The sequence below is a fragment of the Hydra vulgaris genome, chromosome 10 (genome assembly GCF_038396675.1).
Source record: "Hydra vulgaris chromosome 10, alternate assembly HydraT2T_AEP".
Classification (NCBI taxonomy): domain Eukaryota; kingdom Metazoa; phylum Cnidaria; class Hydrozoa; order Anthoathecata; family Hydridae; genus Hydra; species Hydra vulgaris.
In genome coordinates, this window is record NC_088929.1 from 11,360,639 (window position 1) to 11,381,127 (window position 20,489).

The 20,489-nt window shown below is 26.9% G+C and overlaps 1 protein-coding gene and 1 non-coding gene across 2 annotated transcripts; both read left to right on the top strand.

The window, feature by feature from the left end:
* Positions 1-531: 531 nt before the first annotated feature.
* On the top strand, positions 532-20,118 carry LOC100198946 (THO complex subunit 5 homolog). Its single transcript, XM_065807256.1, has 20 exons — positions 532-690; positions 7,611-7,778; positions 8,278-8,391; positions 8,494-8,591; positions 8,722-8,797; positions 12,263-12,333; positions 12,553-12,667; positions 12,804-12,886; positions 14,999-15,048; positions 15,201-15,278; positions 15,407-15,471; positions 15,578-15,677; positions 15,769-15,862; positions 15,950-16,263; positions 16,673-16,761; positions 16,878-16,962; positions 17,050-17,156; positions 17,403-17,495; positions 17,629-17,702; positions 19,616-20,118. Exons 1-20 carry the CDS (start codon positions 577-579, stop codon positions 19,674-19,676), a joined length of 2,049 nt encoding a protein of 682 aa, XP_065663328.1. The 5' UTR covers positions 532-576; the 3' UTR covers positions 19,677-20,118.
* On the top strand, positions 16,400-16,471 carry trnap-ugg (transfer RNA proline (anticodon UGG)). Its single transcript has one exon. It is a non-coding gene; the product is annotated as a tRNA-Pro (tRNA).
* Positions 20,119-20,489: the final 371 nt, after the last annotated feature.

Consider the following 20,489-nt stretch of genomic DNA (forward strand, 5'->3'; position numbering starts at 1 on the left):
TATATATATATATATATATATATATATATATATATATATATATATATATATATATATATATATATATATATATATATTTGTTATTTCACCTCCCCAAGGCCTTCTGGGCCTTGGGGAGGTGATAAGGAGGCTACTTAATTGTGGTTATAATCCTCTCTCAACTCTATAACTCCGAAACACGAACCTTGACAAACAAGGCCCCTGCGCGGAGAAACAAGTTGCAACTGCGCTGAGAAACAAACATATATATTGTCAGTTTTGTTTATTACTAGAAAATAGTTTCTTGTTTTTATTATTTTTTTATTATTATTGTTAGTATTATTAGTATAATAATATAGTTATCAGTTATTATTACTATTACCATTTAACAAATCTGTACAAAAAAATTTGATATTGTAATTATCTGTAATCATCTCATTATCTGTAATGATTATGCTTTCAAGATATTTAATATGTTTGTTATAATCTCTCTGATTTTCTTTAAATCAACATTTTTATTACGGTTTTTATGTTTTTCGTTTTTCATTTTTTCTTTTCAAAAAGTAGATTAACATAACAAATATTTAACACAATGAAATGAAGACAAAAAGTGATGATATTAAACGACGCATGAGTACACGAAGCAGTGAGACTTTGGTGGTCAATGATAAAGATCTTTCGACAGAAAATTCTGAGGGAAATTCTACTAAGGTTTAAACTAATCAGTTAATTTAACTGATGTTTGCTCATTTTGTTGTGTTTGTGTGTGTGTATGTTTTATTACTATTAATTGATACTATTAATTGATAACGGATAAGAAAGAAGTTTGAAATTTAGATGCTTGTGCTTAGTTATCAATCTTAAACATTGCATAATGGTGGCAACTGTGTTAAATGATTTATTTTTTTGTTATATACACTGATCTCTATAATAACATTATTATAGAGCCATGTGGTTATAAGTTGTTCTTTCATTGATGTTATAAAGTAGTATTTAGCAGTACAATGCTTCTCCGTGTTTGACAAAAATGTTGTTTTAGCTTCCCAACTTCTTATTTTTTGGGTTTGATCACGTGTTTTTTTCTTTTCTTTTTTGTATTTAAATAAAAAAATTTTTTTGTTTAGTTTCACATTTTTTCAGCTCTAAATGTTAATAGAGTTATTATATGTTATTATATTAATGTTTAAAACACCATTTAAAATCACTATTTTATATTATTTTATGTTAAATATTATAAATTTGTATAAATTATATAATCGATTCAACAAAAATATTAAAAGATAAAAAACCAATAGTAAATGTATAAAAGAAGAAAAGAAACATAGATTAGTATGAAGTAAATTAATATCTCTTATTTTTTAAGTCTTTTTTAATAGAAAGCATATAACATTTAAACAGAAAAGCTATAAAAAGATATTTATATATAAAAACATATTTAAAAAAATATAAAACTAGCTCATTTTTAGAAAATCTCTTAAAATAAATAAATAAAATATTAATACAAAAAAATATTAATAATAAAAATAAAAAGTTTAAAATAGTATCCTGTTTTGCGAAAAACTGCCATCATGAATTTTTTAGAATCAAAACAAATCTTAAAATGTTGTTTTTATTTTGTTAACTCTAAATGTGTAAATAAAAGAAAATCAAACGTTTAACAGTATTACAGTAGGGTGGAGTGGAAAAAAATTTGTTTTCTAAATGAATTCTAATAGTTACCAAAAGTTGTCACTTGGGGGTGTCTTTACAAATAAAAAAATTTTTTTTTGGATGTCTTCTGCCCTCTACCGGCGATTTAATTTTGGAAAATTTTGATTTTTTTTATAAAAAGTCTATATTTTTTACAAAATAATTTTTTCGCAAATGTCTTATCATAGAGTGTATTATACTATTTGAAAGTACATCCAAATTCAAGTCTAACAATATAAAAATCATTAAAATATTCAAAAGATTGGTAAAGTTGTGATTTTTCAAAGAATTAATACTAAATGTCTGGATTGCTCGAAAACCAATAATATTGACATAACTCAGAAATCCTTTGAAAATTGATAATAAATGACATGTATTTAAATTGAAGTGTTGAAAAGAATGCTTGAATTTGCATTCTAGTCATTGAGCATTTTGAAAATTTAAATGAATGATGTATTATTTATGATTTTTTTATAGAAATTCCATGTTTAATGACATCCAAATAGTTAAATTAGACAAAATAAAGCACTATATCATTTTAGTTTCTAAAAAGTATATAAATTATTAAGTCATATTTACTCTATATCTACACAACAGAATACATTTTTTTTTTCCTTTTGGTATGTATAAATAAATGTCTTTGTAAAATATTGCTGTTTAGATACTACTATACTTTAGATACCCTACTATAACATTACTATTATTAGGCTACCTAATTTTTTTTTGTATTTGCATGCAATTAGGTTCAGTAAAATTAACCAAACTCCATAATTTGAGATAAATGATACAACAAATTCAAGTGAAACTTCTATTGCTCTGTAAATATTTTTTTGGTCGTATAATTTCTTATTTTGCTTGTAGGTGAGTACATGACATCAACAATGGAAGTTGCATCAAAAAAACCTCCTCTTGTTCACCTTGTTTCTGCAACAAAGCTAAAAAAGTACCACTGTCTGAGCAACTGTTTCTTGAAGATCAAAACGGATGATGGTTGGATCAGTTGACAGTCATGCTGCAAAATTGTTGATTCACAAAAGAATGAGGCAGGCTCAAGAACAGGCACGCAAAGAAGCACACAAAAATCACCATCTAAAACTATGCTGGATAGTTTTTGCAGCAGCCCTTCATCGTCTGACAACAAATCCAATAGTGACACTGACTTTGAAATTGTAAACTATGATGAACATCTGAGACCAAGTTCTCAACAACAGAATGAATTAAAAAATATACCAAAAGCTTCAGATCAATATGCTCTCTCCGACTGAGCTGTTGCTGAAATCAGGTGTCTTACAAGATTATGGCATAGTAACGTCAGGCGATTGTTCAAATGCAATTGACAGGAGCAAAATAAAAAGAGAACATCAGAAGTATCAGTGTTTGATTCGTGATGATCATTGTTTTGATGTCCATGGCTTCTACTTTGATGTAGGAAAGATATAACAATAATGAATGAAAATCTTAATGGAAAATTTTATCAGAGAGTAACAGTGGAACAACATACCTCTCTTGAAACTTGAGAAACTTGAGCGCCCATTGCAATGGTTTGTTTGCATGCTACATGCAAATGAACTGCCATACAGTACAGTTTTCTAAAAGCAAAAGAGTGATTTTCAGAGTGTGGGCATTGTTGATCTTAGTTCATATCAACAGTATCTGAATGATATTTGTGTTGCTCTTAATAGTGGTCTCTGTCCACCATCTCTGTCTCACAGGGAACCAGGAAAACTTGTTATGTCTCGCTGGGTCATACTGGCTAATAGAGTTTTTAGATTGTATATTGCTACAACACATTCAGCTGATATTCTGAAAGTAGTGGCTGAATTCATAATGAAAGTCTATGCACCAATGTGGTTTACAGTTAAAACAAAACCTTCATGCAAGGATGGTGCCATTGTTGATCCAGTACTTCAATGTAATGGGTTCTTTGGTCACCCTGAGAATATGCTGCTAAGTATGGTAACTGAGTACAGGAGGCATATATGAGAGCTGGGACTGCAGCGAATAATGCGAGCTCGAGCGAACAAGCAGCCGAAACGACCTAAAAACAAAATCAGGGTGTTTCAGGTACCAACTTTCAACATGGATGCTGAAGATTGAGCTAATAAACTGGCAATTGGGCGCAGCGACCAAGCCACCTGTTACAGAATATTTGTCTGATAATGAATTGGGGTCATTTGTTGGCAGTAAAGAAACACCTATTAATGAATTTCCTTGTTTTCCATGCCATACGCAGGGAGTTAAAAGATGCGTAAAAAATGTTACCAAAGCTTCAAAGGCAGTCATGGGGCAGGAAGCTCGAGATGGTTTCATCCGGGCATGGAATGCTGCCAGAATGGTAATGCCTATGTTCAACACAAAACAAGAATACTGCACAAGGTGACAAACTGACTTCAACATTATAGGGCAATATTTTGAAAAACTAAACCTTCTAAACATTGTTGTATAATTAAATTTTTGTAATTTTTATCATTTTTCATGCATTCGTGGCCTGTGACTTTTGGGATTTCTTTGAAAAAAATCATAAATTCACCATTTATTTAAATTTTCAAAAGGCTAGAATGGCTAGAATGCAAATTCAAACATTCTTTTCAACCCTTCAAAATCAATACAAGACATTTAATATCAATTTTTAAAGGATTTCTGAGTTATGTCAATTATAATGGTTTTTGAGCAATCCAGACTTTTTTTAAAAATCACAACTTTATCAATCCTTTGAATATTTTAATGATTTTTATATTGTTAGACATGGATTTGGATGTAATTTCCAATAGTATAATATACTCTATGATAAAACATTTGCGAAATAATTATTTTACAAAGAATATTGACTTTTTCAAAATTAAATTGCCGGTAGACATCCAAAAATAAAAAATTTTATTGCCAAGACACCATATCCAAGTGACAACCTTTGGTAACTATTAGAATTTGTTTAGAAAAAAAAATTTTTTTTTTACTCCACCCTCATCCCAACAATAACAATAAAAAAAACATCAAAAAAGAAATAAACAAAATATCTTATTGCAAATATCTTATTAAAAATATATTTTATATATATATATATATATATATATATATATATATATATATATATATATATATATAATTATTTTTAAAAATAGCACGATGTTTTTTATTCTTGACATGTTTTGAAAAATTTATTTATATTTTCAAAAGATTATTTTACAATAATAAAAAACTCTGAAATATATGTTAAAAAATAGAAGTCTTTACAGAGAAATATTAACGGACAAAAAATTATACATAATAAACCAATATATTTATTACAAAATAACTCAGTTGGTTATTTTAATTTGGTAAATAACCAAATAAAATAACCAACTGTCAAAAAAAAAATATATATATATATATATATAAATAAACTGACAGTAAAATTAAATAGATAAGTTTATAGTATAATGTAAAGCTTGTTTATTAAGTGAGGGACTTTCCCATTTAATTTAAAACTAACTCAAAACGTTTTTCAAAAGTTCACTTAAAAAAATTACTTCAGATTTCCACATCCAGTTCACATTTTATATTTGGCGGAAAATATTACGATCAAACAGATGGTGTTGCTATGGGTTCTACTTTAGCGCCCATCTTAGCTAATATTTTCGTCGGATATCATGAACAAACATGGGTCAAGAACTGCTCTTTTACAGCACCATTTTTTTATAAATGGTATGTGGATGACATAATTGTTATTTTTAATTCTGAATACGAAGCTCAAGAATTTTTCAAACACCTCAATAAACAACATCAAAATCTGAAATTTACTATGGAAAAAGAACAAGATAACCAGATTGCTTTTTTAGATGTACTTATTAAAAAATCCAATTCGTTTTCGAATTCAGTTTATCACAAAAAAACGTATACAGGTCTTTTACAAAATTTTTTTAGTTTTATTTCCTCTTGCTACAAGTTTAGACTTGTTCGGTGTTTGATTGATCGTACATTTAAAATTAATAATTCTTGGTTTGGTTTTGATAAAGATATTAAGAATCTATCATTAGTTTAAAAAAATAATAAATTTCCACAAAAAATTGTTGACTATGAAATTAAATCCTATATTGATAAGAAAATGAACCCATTTGTGTCTAACATTGTTAATAGCTTAAATGTAAGATACTTTAAGCTTCCATACATTGGAATGTTCTCTAATTACACTAAAAGGAAAATTTCAAAAATTGTTTATAAATATTCAAAGAATGTTCTAATAAAATTAATTTTCACTACTAATAAAATACAAGATTGTTTTTGCTTAAAAGAGTCACTTCCTAAACTGCTTAAATCTCATGTTGTCTATAAATTTTCTTGCGCTGGCTGTAATGCCAGTTATATTGGAGAAACCTCCAGACACTTGGCAACTAGAATAAATGAGCACCTTAAAAGTGATAAACAATCTCATATATTTAAACACTTAAATTTATCTCTTAATTGCAAAAATTTGGCTAACTGTGATTCTTTTGAGATTTTGGATAATGCCCCAAGCAAACACAAATTAAAGATAAAAGAAGCTCTCCACATTAAATGGGAAAGTCCCTCACTTAATAAACAAGCTTTACATTATACTATAAACTTATCTATTTAATTTTACTGTCAGTTTATTTATATATATATATATATATTTTTTTTGACAGTTGGTTATTTTAATTGGTTATTTACCGAGTTATTTTGTAATAAATATATTGGTTTATTATGTATAATTTTTTGTCCGTTAATATTTCTCTGTAAAGACTTCTATTTTTTAATAATATTTCAGAGTTATTTATTATTGTAAAATAATCTTTTGAATATTTAAATAAATTTTACGAAACTTGTCAAGAATAAAAAACATCGTGTTATTTTTAAAAATAATAACTTATTTTATGCTATTACGACGTTCAACATATATATATATATATATATATATATATATATATATATATATATATATATATATATATATATATATATATATATATATATATATATATATACATATATATATATAAATATATATATATATATATATATATATATATATATATATATATATATATATACATATATATATATATATATATATATATATATATATATATATATATATATATATATATATATAGAGAGAGAGAGAGAGAGAGAGAGAGAGAGAGAGAGAGAGAGATACATATTTAGTTTTTTTTTGAAACAATTATTTGGTTTGTTTCTCCCATAACTTTAACAGCTGGAATTTGTGAAAACCATAAATTACCACTGTAATGTTCTAAAAATTCCTGGTATAATATTAAGAAAATGTTTAAAATCTGCTACTAGAGTCTTTTTTTTTAATTAATTTTTTTTAAAAAGAATTGCCATAAAAATTTGCAATTTTTTTAAAAATTTAAAATTTAGGTCTCATAAATAAAAATTTGTTAAGTTATAAAAAACTGTATTCATTTTACTTCCTTATTCAATAGAAAAATCTTTTGCTTGTTTATTCAATTGGAAAAAAAAGTTATTTTTAGAAAATATTTTTACTACAAACACAAATGCAAAATATTGTGACTTAATAAAAGCGCTGCTACAGCTAGATTTGCAAGTAAAAATCATTAAATATTTTAAATAACTCTATATTAAACTCCAACAAACATATATATTTTTAAGAGTTGCCTAAGAAACATTATAGCAAGTAAAAATAGAAATAGCAAAAAAAGTTTTGAGAAGAAAACTAATTGCAACCCTCAGAATTAGGAAAAGTGAGGGCGGCAAAAACTATTTGAGGTCCATAAAACATAGAAATGTAATCGGCAATTTTTTGCCGACCTCAATTGCTTTCAGGTCAGCATTGCCGAATGCCGACCCTAATTCCGAGGGTTGTAATTGTGATGGCATAAAAAGCAATCATAATTTGCGGTTGTGATAATTTGTTCATTGTGTATACTACATTGTTTTAATTTTGTTTTTAATTTTGTAATTAGATAATTACTACAAAAAAACAATGCACAGATCGACAAATCTTTCAATATGAAGAACAAGAAGCCATTTCACGAGATTCTCATGATGATGTTGATTTGTTTTGCCGAACATGTCGTAATATTGAAGTTGCTATCAGTGATATAAATGATTTGAAAAAAAGCAAAGATGGTGTATGTATTTGTTATCAATTTCTTATTTGAAGTCAATAAAAAATGAAGTATATTGAAATATTTGAAGTTATTAAAGCAATAATAAAAAGTTTTGAATTTTGAAAATAATTTTAAATAATTTTTAAAAGTTTTAAATAATTGAAATTATATCAGTTATATCAGTTTATATAGTTCTAAAAAATAATAGATAAAAACTTTAAACATAAATTTTTTAGTTAATTTGTTATTTAATTTATTAATTAAGTTATGCATCAAATGATTTTGTTTTCTAGAAAGAATTTTAACCATAGTTTAGATTTTCAAATTTTTTGTTCATAAAATTTGAAATAAGTTTTTGGTTTTTCATTAATTTAAATGTTTTCATACTCTTAAAAAAAAATCTATTTATTTCATTTTCACAAAATTTTAGTTATTTTGAGGAGACTGAAGAAATTAACTAAATCTTTGAATTAAAATTATTGTGATAAAATAACATTTAACCATTATTTTTTAATGAAAGTGTGAAGAAATCAAAGAAAAACGTATTGATGCTGTTATTCTAGCTACAAATCTAAAGAAACTAAACAGGCTCACCCAAATGAGAGGAAAGAATGCAGCAGAAAAAACTCAGGCAGTAAATAACTTTTTGGCTTTTAATATTATGTTATATATAACAGTATCATATTTTGTAATAACTTAAAAATCTTTGAGTTGAATTGTTTTTAACATCTTCTAGGCAAAATCAAAAGTTGATAGTCTTCATCTTGAACTTCAAAATCTTTTGTATGAAGTTGTACATATCAAGAAAGAAATTCAGCAATGTGTCAACTTTTCGTAAGAAGTTTATGAATATACGAGTAGAAGAGTTTTTATTTGGCATTTAGCTATGTGTGTGGTAAAGAATTGTGTTAAAACAATCATTAATGTGTGTTAAAGTAATTATTTGTTATAAATATTCATATAGATCAAAAGATGAAGATATTGATTTGGTAGACATAGATACATTTTATAAAGAAGCTCCTATTGAACTTTCTCATCCAGTAAGTTTCTTCTTAAAAATTTTTTTATTTTTGGTCTATTTGTTTCACCATAGAATATGGAAGTTTTACAATAAATTATAAACTTACATAAATAAGGTTAGGTGTCATTTGTAAAGTTAAAGACTATTCAATGGAGTGACACCTAACAAAAAAAAAAAGTAAATAAAACATAAAATAAAGATCAAATTTAAAAAAAAATTAAAAAAAAGAAAGAAAACTAAAAACATAGAAGAAAAAATAATAAAATAATAAAGCACTAATAAATAATGGTAATATTAAAAATAGCAATAATAATTATTATTATAAAAATAAAAATAATACGAATAAAAAAATAATAATAACTATATTATGATAACTTTAATATAAATTATAACCAATGATAAAACAATGGTAAAAATAATTCTAGTAAAATTTATAACTATAACAGTAGTTATAACAATTATAAGTAATTAAAAAAATTATAACAACTATAAAACTATTACTACAATAGAATCACTATAATTATATATAATAGCCTTTTTTTTATAATAGCCTTATTTTGACCATCCTGAAGGTCTATATGCACATCTATACTTCTTTTTTTTTTACACACCATTTTTCACATATATTTGAAAATTCACTAGATTTAAACACCACTCCATTATCAATCAAAAGTTCTTGCAGTAAGCCATGCTCCCTAAATACGGATTCCAATTGACTTACTACATTTTTGGTATCTTCGCGAGGCAACTTTCTCCAAGTTGCAAACCAACTTGGTCCACAGTCAATCATTGTTAAATATGGCGACCCTTTATAGTGAGTCACATCACAAGCAATTCGATACCATGTGTCTGGTACATCTAGCACTTCATTTTCCCATTTTATTGGTGCTGGATCAATTGAATTACATTGACAACATTTGCGAACACATTCTTCAACATCTTTTCTTAATACGTGCGGAAGTCTTCATTGCACTGTAAACATTGTCCGATTAACGCCAAAATGATGCTTTGAGTGACAATTACGAATTTCTTCAGCAATACTTACTCCACATAGCTCTTTAATATTTCTTCGTGAAAGCTCATTTAACCAAGTCTTTGGAACTCTTGTCAACACGTCTGCTTTGTTTTTGGATGGCGGAACCCATTTGTAATGTATGTTCAAAAGAGTTCTAAAGTAATACGTAAAGAGTTGAATGGTTCTTTTAAATCTTTGCTGTGCTAAATTTGAAAAAAATTTGTTTGTTTATTGTGCCACATTGTTGTATCACCAACACGTTGTTTGAAGAGTTTGAAAAAAACTTTTGTAAAACTAAACTTTTAGTTTTACAAAAGTTTGGGCAACTAAATATATCATCATTATAATTATTTTAGTTTTTTTTTCTTTTTCTGTTATTTTATTTTAGTATCGACTGATGTTTTTAAATTGCAATCTTTAATTTTTTTTTCCTTTTGTAATTTTGTTTATTATTATTTATTCATTTTTCTTAACTTAACATGATTTAGTGCCAACAGTTTTCTTTTTTGTTTTGATTTTATTCTTTTTTTTTAATTTAGTTAGTAATTATTCTTGAAATTAGGGTTATGACTTTTTTTAACTTTTTTTAAACTTTTTGTAAAATAATTTATTTCCAGCATCATAAATCAATAAACTTTTGCTGAAGAGTAATGAAAATAGGTTTTATTTTATACTTTCAGAATCTCTGGTTTTTTTTCGTCGCGGTTCTCCGAGACAAGATCTCGTCTTGGTATTTTTCCGAGACGAGATCTTGTAGGAAACCGAGATTTTTTCAAAAATCTAAAAACTATGAAAATAAACTGAAATTTTCCGAAAAATTTGTGTTTTATAGTTTTTTATTATTGTTATATTAATGAACCATAAGTTTTCTACATTTATCAAGTTAATGTTGACTCTTGAAAAAACTTTTTAAAAACTTAAGTCATTCAAAGTTGCAGCTGTCATTCTCTACAATTCCTTACTACGGTGGTTGCTTGAAATTGAAAAATTTTGTTCATATCGAATTGATGTTGGCTTGATTAATTTTAACCCATTTTCTAAAATGCACAACTTTTCTTATTTGAATCCAGTTGTGATGCAGCTGTTAATTTCATCACCAGTCAAATTATTAGGATCAGTAACTTGGATTTGTTGTCGGGCATTGGATTCTCTTTTCTTTCTTGGTTGCTCTTTGAGCCTTGGAGCAAAGTTTGAAGTTATTTGACGTTTTAAGGAAGCAAGAAGACGTAACTTAGGATCATTGGGAGTCTGTTCAACTGTCTGATGAGCTTCAGATGCAATTTCCACAACATCATCACTGTCATCATTACTGGATGGAGTAACAGAATGTTTAAGCCAAAGTCTTTTTACTTCTTCAATAATTTCTTTATTTGATGAGAGTAAGAATGGGGACACTTTCGACACTTCAAAAACTCCTGGATTGCTGAAAAATTTGAGCAGACTAACAGTTAAGATCAGATTTCTTTTAAGAATCTCTATTTCAATTTCTTCAATCAAACGAGCACAAATAAAACTTTTCTTCGTTCGCAATTCCTCTAACAAAAATTCTAATGCGCCTTCTGCAATGTTCAAGTCAGCATTATCGCCACTAATGGCATCCACAGCCATTTTACATGGTTGAAGAGTTGCTACTAATTCAGGAATGTTTTTCTCTAAATAATCAGGCCAATCATGTCCAAATGATTTAAGAGTTTTTTTTATAGCTGGGATCATGTCTTTGAAAGTTTTCAACATTTTCAATGCACTGTTCAATCGAGTTCTGACATCAAGAACTCACAAGCTCTTTGACTAATTTAAGTTTGTATTTGGATTTTTTTACAATAGTTCAAACATCTTCGAGAGTTTTAGTACTAGGCAATGCAGGATTGTACTCAAATGCTTCCTCATCTTCCACGTTTTCTTCATCAGAATTTGCCTCAGCTTTATTTTTGTCTTCATCTTCTTCTTTGTTTGTTTCTAAACTAAGCACGCATGGTGCGTTGCAAAAACTCTGAGATGTACATGCTAACATGTCACTCTCTGTATCTGATTCTTCTTCACTCTTGTCTGATAATAAATTCTTATTTGCTCGATTGATATCTGTAGTTATCTTTTTGGTTAACTTAACGAGTTCCAATTGTATACCATTTGATAGAGAATCAATTAAGACATTTAATACGCTTTTAATCGTATTAATTAGTTGGTTTCAAAGATAATTGTGAAAAAAACAAAAAATTTACACAAACAAAGTAGTGACGCTATATTTATGCAACCCACTGTGTGTGTGTGTGTGTGTGTATATATATATATATATATATATATATATATATATATATATATATATATATATATATATATATATATATATATATATATATATATGTGTATATACATGTATGTATGCGTGTATGTATGCATGTATGTATGTATGTATGTATAAATGTATATACATAAACATAATTGTATAACTATTTACCATCTTTTTTCTAGGAGGTAACTAAAACAGATGCCCATAAACAAATGTTGGCTAGACTTGATTGGGAGTTGAAACGGCGTAAACAGTTTGTTGCTTATTGTTGTTTTTACTTACATAGTTAATAAAAAGTTTAAAAGTTGATTTAGTCATTGAAACTTTTTTTTTTTTTAAGCCTCTTCATTATATCCTCTCTATTATATCCTCTCCATTATATGAATATAAATCTACTTCATTGTAAACCTCTATTATATTCATTTTTTGTTTATTCAAAGAAACTGCAACTAATTTTTCTCTACTCTTTTAGGTTGGTTGAACAGAAAAATAAATTCTTAGAAGAGAAAAAAAAAATTGAAGATGAAATCTATTCCAAGACAAATTATTTAAATAGTTTAAAACCACATCTCGCACAAATTATGAAGGTAATTTTTAAGTTACAATTATTAGTTATTTTTTGGATACATTTTGGTGTTAACTTAATGTATATTTTATGTTAATTATTATTGTGGTGATAATTTTATATATATGTGGTGATAATTTTATGTATATTTTATATAGACTACTGAGCCTGTACAAGAACTTATGGGTGTGTCATTTGAAACTGAGCGTTTGATGTTTGAATCTGCACAGTATTTATCCAGGTTTTTATTATATTCCTTACTTTATTAAAAGCCTCTGTATAACTTATTGTTTTTCAGTATTGAAAAAAGTAGGTCTATATATATATATATATATATATATATATATATATATATATATATATATATATATATATATATATATATATATATATATATATATATATATATATATATATATATATATATATATATATATATATATATATATATATATTATAAAATTTACCACCAGGTTTGAATGGCTCCGCTTGATCAAGAATATTCTATTTTAGTATTGGTTCTAAATCTTTTTTTTACATTTCCACACAAATTTAGAAAGTTCAGTGGAGTTGGCCTTACTTTCATGAAGTTTACTCAGTAAGCCCAACGTAATAATATCCTTCTTCTTCTTGGTGAGTTTTTATGTTGCAAATATAAATAAGGTTTTTTGTAAGGCATTTTCCATTGAGTGGGAATACGGTAGTTTGTTGACAATTGCATAATTGATTGGCATTTTCATGAGAACTAAATAGTATATTTTTATTATAAGAAGTATTAATACTCTTGATATTTGGAAGCTATAACTAACCTTTAAGTTGTTCTGGTTAAGAAGTTTGTGAAATTTGTGGCCTTTGAGAAACTTTTATCAATTGTACTCAAAAATGTTTTTGCTATGTTCTGACATTGAGTGAATAAGGTGGGTTAAACCAGATGTTTTTTTTTCGAGTTTTTGTATTACATTTTTTTATATTTGGAATGAAATTGATCTTTTCTTTTAATCCATAAGAATTGAGAGCATTATTATAAAATGGTGCAGCTCTATCAAAAGCTTCTTTGCTTGAAGATATATTACTGATGCAAGATCGTTTTTGGTATCAATTTAATGATGCTTGGTGGATGATTGGAATTGATGTTAATATATAAAGGATTATCTCCTGGTTTTCTATATGGTTTAAAAGAGTTCTCAGAAAGATTAAATGTGATATCAAGGAAATTTATGGTTTTTAAGTTTGGTCTGATAGTGATGTTAAGATTAAAATTGTCTTTACACATTTTTATTAGATCTTTTTTTATTTTTCCGATTGAGAACCACTGATATTATAGAAGCAGCAAACATATATAGAAAAAGTTGTTTCTAAAACGGTTTTAAAATTTTAGTCCCAATTTTTTTATTTAATATTAATATTTTTTTTAATATTAATATATATTTTTTTTATAATAATATTTATTTTAAGTGATTTTTGTGATTTTTTTTTAATTGTTTTTTTTTAGTTGTTTTAAAAGTAGTAAATAAATTAACATTTAAATGTTAATTTGTTTACTACTTTTAAAACAACTAAAAAAAAACAATTAAAAAAAAACATTTCATTTCCTTATAACTATAGAAGTACACTTTTTTTATTATTGTTATTATTATAGAGGTGATTAAATTCAATAATGTATGTTTAAATTACTTACAGTGTCCACTCGCTGGAAAAACTAGAAAAGGCTGTTTTTGGAAAACATGCTGGAAAAACTGGAAAACGAGTTTTTTGAGCATCGTTAAACCAATGATGCTCAAAAAACACATTTTCCAGTTTTTCCAGCATGTTTTTTCTAAACAGCTCTTTGCAGTTTTTGCTGCGAGTAGACATCCTTATGTATGTAAAATGATTGCATTGTAAAATGAAAATCCTCATGTTCATATGAAAATTTAAGTGGCTGTTCTTTTTGTCTTAAATGCCAGTTTGTCTCAAATAAACTGTGTCAGTTTGTTGCAAAGAAAGAATAAAATTCCATTGTGGATGCTGTCAATTAGTGGACCACACCTTTTGAATTGCTTCATATTGCTAAATCCAGATTAAGCATATTATAAAACTGTCTGACATTTTGCTACATGAAGGTGTTTGCTCTATCATGAAGCTCTGTTGGCATAGCAATGCCTGAAACTGTCATTTTAAATCTCTTCATTGTTTTTAAATTACCCACTTTATGTTAAGTTTGTGATTTTAGTTTGTTATCTATATGTTTTTAAAATGTATTAAAGCTATATGAATCAGGAAGTTTTACTAGGGGTCCAGTCTTCCAAATTTTCATAGGTTATTCAAATTTCATTCAATATAACATTTTAATTTTTTTCTTTTTTTCTTGCAGACCTTTATATTTACTGTACGTTCAAGCTAAAGCTTACAGAGATACATGTGGTATTTTTTTAATTTAATTTAAAGATTAAGGTTCTATATATATTTTTCACAAATAATTATGTTTTTAATGTTGGTTATAATCTCATTTCTGTTTGATTTTGTTTGTAACTCAAAATTCAATTCATTGCTAGATGAATCTTTTCAATTTCTAGATAAAGTAATGCAAGTTGAAATAGAAGGTGATATAAACGAAGCTAAAAATGATCTTCAAACAGAAACTGTAATTATAGGTTTGTAACCAAAAATTCATTAATAATTAATTTAGAATTTTATAAATTATAAGAAATTTTTTAAATTCTAAAAAATTTTACTTATCAGTCTGCTGATTTCAAAACAGTATTTATTGTTTTGTTTTTAGATGAGAGTGATGATTCTGATTCAGAAAATGTTGAACCCTCTGAAACTAATAGCGAAAGTCACAGAGTATGCTTTAGTGTTGTTAATTTTTTTTTTTAATTATAGCTTCCTTTTACCTTTATGTTTGGAGGTTTTTATTTCTTTAACAATAAAAGTTTAAAATTTCTTTAAGAATCGAAAAAAGGAAGGCACACTCAATCGATTAGAAGAAAAGCGAAACAAGTTGTTAACTCCCCATCCTCTTTATGTGCGAATAAAATGGAAAAAAAAAGGTAACCTGTTATTTTTCAACTTTTTAGGGAAAGATACATCTTATGCTGCTTAAGAAATGTAAGAAATGTATGATGGATTTTTTCTTTTTAGACACATATGAGTTAGATATGCTGTTTAAATATTTGCCTCAATTGAATGTGAGTTGTATCCAAGTAAATTTAAATATTGAAGGGTCAACGTCTTTGTAAGTATTACGTATTATGCATTAGTGTAATCTATTTTATTTAAACTCTTTTAAAGATTTTTTCAAATATGTTTTAATTTCTCGTAGTCCTTTATTATCATCTGACGTCATTTTAAGAGATCTTTTGGCCTCAGATTCAGGCAATGAACTACCAAGTGTTGCAAGCAAGTATCAATTAGAATGCTTAGGTTCAGAATCTTTTGATCCTTATATAAAATTGGTTGGTTATCCATATTTGTGGGTCCAGTGGATCTGTGGATTAAATAATTTACCAAACAAAAAACTTCAAAATACAATGACCGATTCAGCTATAAATATGAAGCATTTCCAAACAGTAATCAAACATATACGAAAAAGAATAAAAGGAAGACTGTCGTTACAAAGGCAGTTGCATCTGCTTGGTAAGTTAATTTTCTGTTCATAAGATAACGTTTTGTTTTTAACAAATTGTTATTTAGCGTATTCTGCATGAACGTTTGATTTGCTTGAATGATTTTCAGTTTAATTTAAATTTTAACTTGATACGATATTTTGTGTGGCTCAATGGTCTAGCGGTATGATTCTCGCTTTGGGTGCGAGAGGCCCCGGGTTCGAATCCCGGTTGAGCCCGTTTTTTAAACTTTTCATCAAGTAAATATAACTTGTTTTAAAGTCATGAATGCGCAAGATTTTTTTTTTGCCTTGTAGGTTTTGTGTCAATTAAAACTCATTCCAAAACTCTCTGACTATTGGTCGGAAGTATATATTTTGCGAGTAAAGGTAGCCCGGAAAGCTCTGTTAACTTTAAATCGGTTTTTATACATATTTTAGAAAGCCTCCAGCTACCTGATTTAAACAGTCCTTGCAAATCGTTCAGTGTATTAACAAGTTGGAAAGAGCTTACACTAGAGGAGTTTATGGTAGATAAAATAATTTAAAACATGACATATTACAAATAAAGAAGATTACATATATTTTGAAAATTAAAAATAAAAAACTAAAAGCGATTTCTTATGGAGTTAATATCTATTTTTAGAGTTACGAAAAGGGAAGGGCGTTGTTTGCGATGGAAATCGTTCCGCGTGACTCTATGTACTACTCTGCTACAGTTACTCGAGAAGGTGATCATTTAGATTCATTTAATTTATCATTTATTTTAATTAATGAATAGTTTGAATTTTATTTCAATTATTTTGTTTTTTACATAGAAAACTTAGATGTTTTAGTGGCTATACACCCAAACTATCCTCAAGAACCGCCAGTTTTTCTACTAAGTATACAAACTGCATGTATTGAAAAGCGAAATAGCTTAAGAGTATGTACTTTATTAATAAACTATTCTTTATTAATTAATCATTTAATTTACTAAATAAAAGTGTTAATGTTATATTAGTTTTAAATTAGGAGCAAAATAGCTAAAAATGTTGTAAATTTATAAAATTTACAAGACAAATTTTTAGGGTAATATATAGATACATCGGGAAGTAAGTTTTATTAACTTCATTTAATGGAAAGAAGTTTGGTCGCAAAACTTAACGTGCATTCTAATTTTTTATTTTAGAATTTAGAACGTGAAATAAATGCTTTTACAGAAGAGTTAGTTCTTAAGTGCTCATCAGATATGCTTCTTTCATCCATGCTCCATAAGTTGGCGGTTTGTTAATTTTTATTAAAATCATTCATTTAAAAACGATCATTCATTCGAATCTTGATTCACGAACCTTCAATCGTTAGCTACGTTAAAGTATTTTAAATTTTTACAAGAAAAAAATTACTTTATTATTTAGGTATGTTTTGATATATTTGTCGAGACAGGGGAGAAGATTTCTAGTAAAGATCGACTTTATATAATAAAATTAAGGTATTAATTTGTAGTATATTAAAAAAAAGCTTTTCCAACTTTATATATATATATATATATATATATATATATATATATATATATATATATATATATATATATATATATATATATATATATATATAAACGCACTTGTTTTTTTAAAAGTTAAGGTAAGTTTAGAGTGGTACAAAGAAAAAACACGAGGCAGGGTCCAAGTGTTTTTTTTTTCTTTATTTTCTTTGCCGATTATTAATTAAGAAAAAAACACAACTTTAATAAAAAAAACTCAAAATCTTTTCTGAAATTAAATAACAAACTCAAGTAAAAAAAATTGCAATAAAGTTTAAACGCACCTACAACTTCTTTTAATCGAAAGATATTAATACGGGATATAACCCCCGTTGTTTTTAATACATGTTTGTATTCGCCTTGGCATTAATTCAATTAAGTTTTCAATCATCTTGATTCGTATTTCAAGCCACAGTTTGGTCAGTTCTTGTTTGAGCATTTTTGGTCAGTTCTTGTCTGAGCATGACTAGTTATTTGCTTTTTTGTTAGATAATCCATCCAGCTCCATAAATTTTTGATCGGGTTTAAGTCTGGGGATCGTGCTGTCCAAGCCATGAGTCGAATATTACTTTTAAGAAAATAATCAGTAATTGAATGAACTGTATCGCATTGAGCATTGTTTTTTTTGAACTACCAGTTTTGATCAGCCTGGAATAAATTGCGACTAGGGATAGGCGCGTTTTCCAAAATGTCACGATACTCATACTGGTTTAATCTTCCTTCGTATATTTTATAACAGCTAATGCTTGAGCCTGATATACATCTCCATATGCCGACGGAACCACCACCTTTTTGAATACGGCTTAGTATGTGTTGCTTCAAATATTTTTGCGACGAACAAATCTCTTGTTTTTTCTGTTAATAATTTCGCAATTTGATTCATCGCTAAAGATAATCATTTTCCATTGTTCCACTGAATAATTTAAACGCTCTTTGCACCATTCTTTTCGTCTTTGGAGATCGGTTCACGTCAACAAAAGCTTTCTTGCGTAATAACTTACTTATTGTCATTCGACTAACTGCTTTGTATACCCAGCGAACTATTGATTTCTGCACTTAAAGTTTATACTCCCGCTTTTGGGTTACGTCTGGTTAGCGTGTAAAGCATGTTTTCATCGCGTGCTTTCAGTTTTTCAGGACACCCAGTACAAGGTTTATTATTGATAAATAATTTATTATTGTTGTACGAATGCTGAATTCAGAAATATTTAGGCGTCTACCAATTTCTCTATTGCTTATTTTTGTTTTATGCATTTCAATGACTTGTCATTTTGTTTTCAGCGAAACAGCTCTTTTACCCATAAAAATATGATATTTTGACAAAGTTGGATCAGTTGAAAATTGCTGAACTTTGAATCAAATCATAGTTGCGGTTTTTATTCAAAATAAGATAAGAATAGGGATCCAAATGAAATATCCTAACGCTAACAGGCTGCTGAGTGATAAAAAAAAAGACCAATAAAAAATCTCTCAATAAACTAGTGTTACGAGTTTTCTTAACAAAGTGCGTTTAAAATTTATTTAAAAAAAATCGAAAGGAGTTAATTGCTCCGTTAATTTTCTCATCATCCTCCACCTCCTTTATAATATCCATGCAATTTTTTTTTCTCTCTAAATAATAAATTATAGCCATAGTATAAATAAACATAAAAATACAGAGTACATCTCATTAATTTACCGGGTTATCATTTCTTAAAAGTACTATATACGTTTAAAAAGCAACTTTCTGTACAAGATATATATATATATATATATATATATATATATATATATATATATATATATATATATATATATATATATATATATATATATATATATATATATAAATTTATACATACATGTTTTATATTGAATTTCAGAGGACGCGATCGTAATCGACCTTATCGTTATCAAAATGAAGGATATTTTATACAACGTTAATAAAGAATGAAACGTTAAAAATTTTGTTGTGAATTCATTTAAAACAGTGTCGGAATAAAAAATGTTGTAGAACTTTGAATATCTTGAAATTGTAAGTCGGATAGCAAAAAGAAATTTGAGTTCTACGAAACGTTTTAAAAAGTTGGTGAGCCTCTCATCATCGACTAACTCTCATCATCGACTAACAACCGGTTGGAATTAACAAAATTTTACTTTCCGAAATGAGTTTTGAGTCAAAAAGCAAATCTTATGAAGCTAAAAAATCAAAGTTTTAAATATTAGGATACTCGAATTTTTTAAATAAAATCATTTTGCAAGTTTTGTCTCTATTGTATAAATAAATAACAGTTAAACTCATTCAAAGCAATAAAAAGTAAAACATTAAAAGTAAATTGTTTGTAAAACGTTAGTGAAGTTCCATAAAACACAATCTACAAGGTGACTAATGTCTTTTTTTATGAAGAAGAGCGTTTTAAGAATTCTAATTTTATTAGCTTTCCGTTGTCCCCTCGTGTCTAAATAGGAAGAATTGGTGACCTTAATCTATTGTGCCTAATCATGGATGTTTATTGCCTAATTAAACAATACCAAGTTTAACGTCATAAATGTGTTTTAAAAATGACTTTTTTTTTCTTTTTCTTTTTTTTTGTTATAGATCACAGGCCATCGAACTGTATCAAGCAGTTTCGTAGTGCAGTCGTGAGTTCTTACCGTTTTTCAAATTATTGTGCGTTTTAAGGTATAAATTGGTGGTTAAAATTTTAAGACATATATATATATATATATATATATATATATATATATATATATATA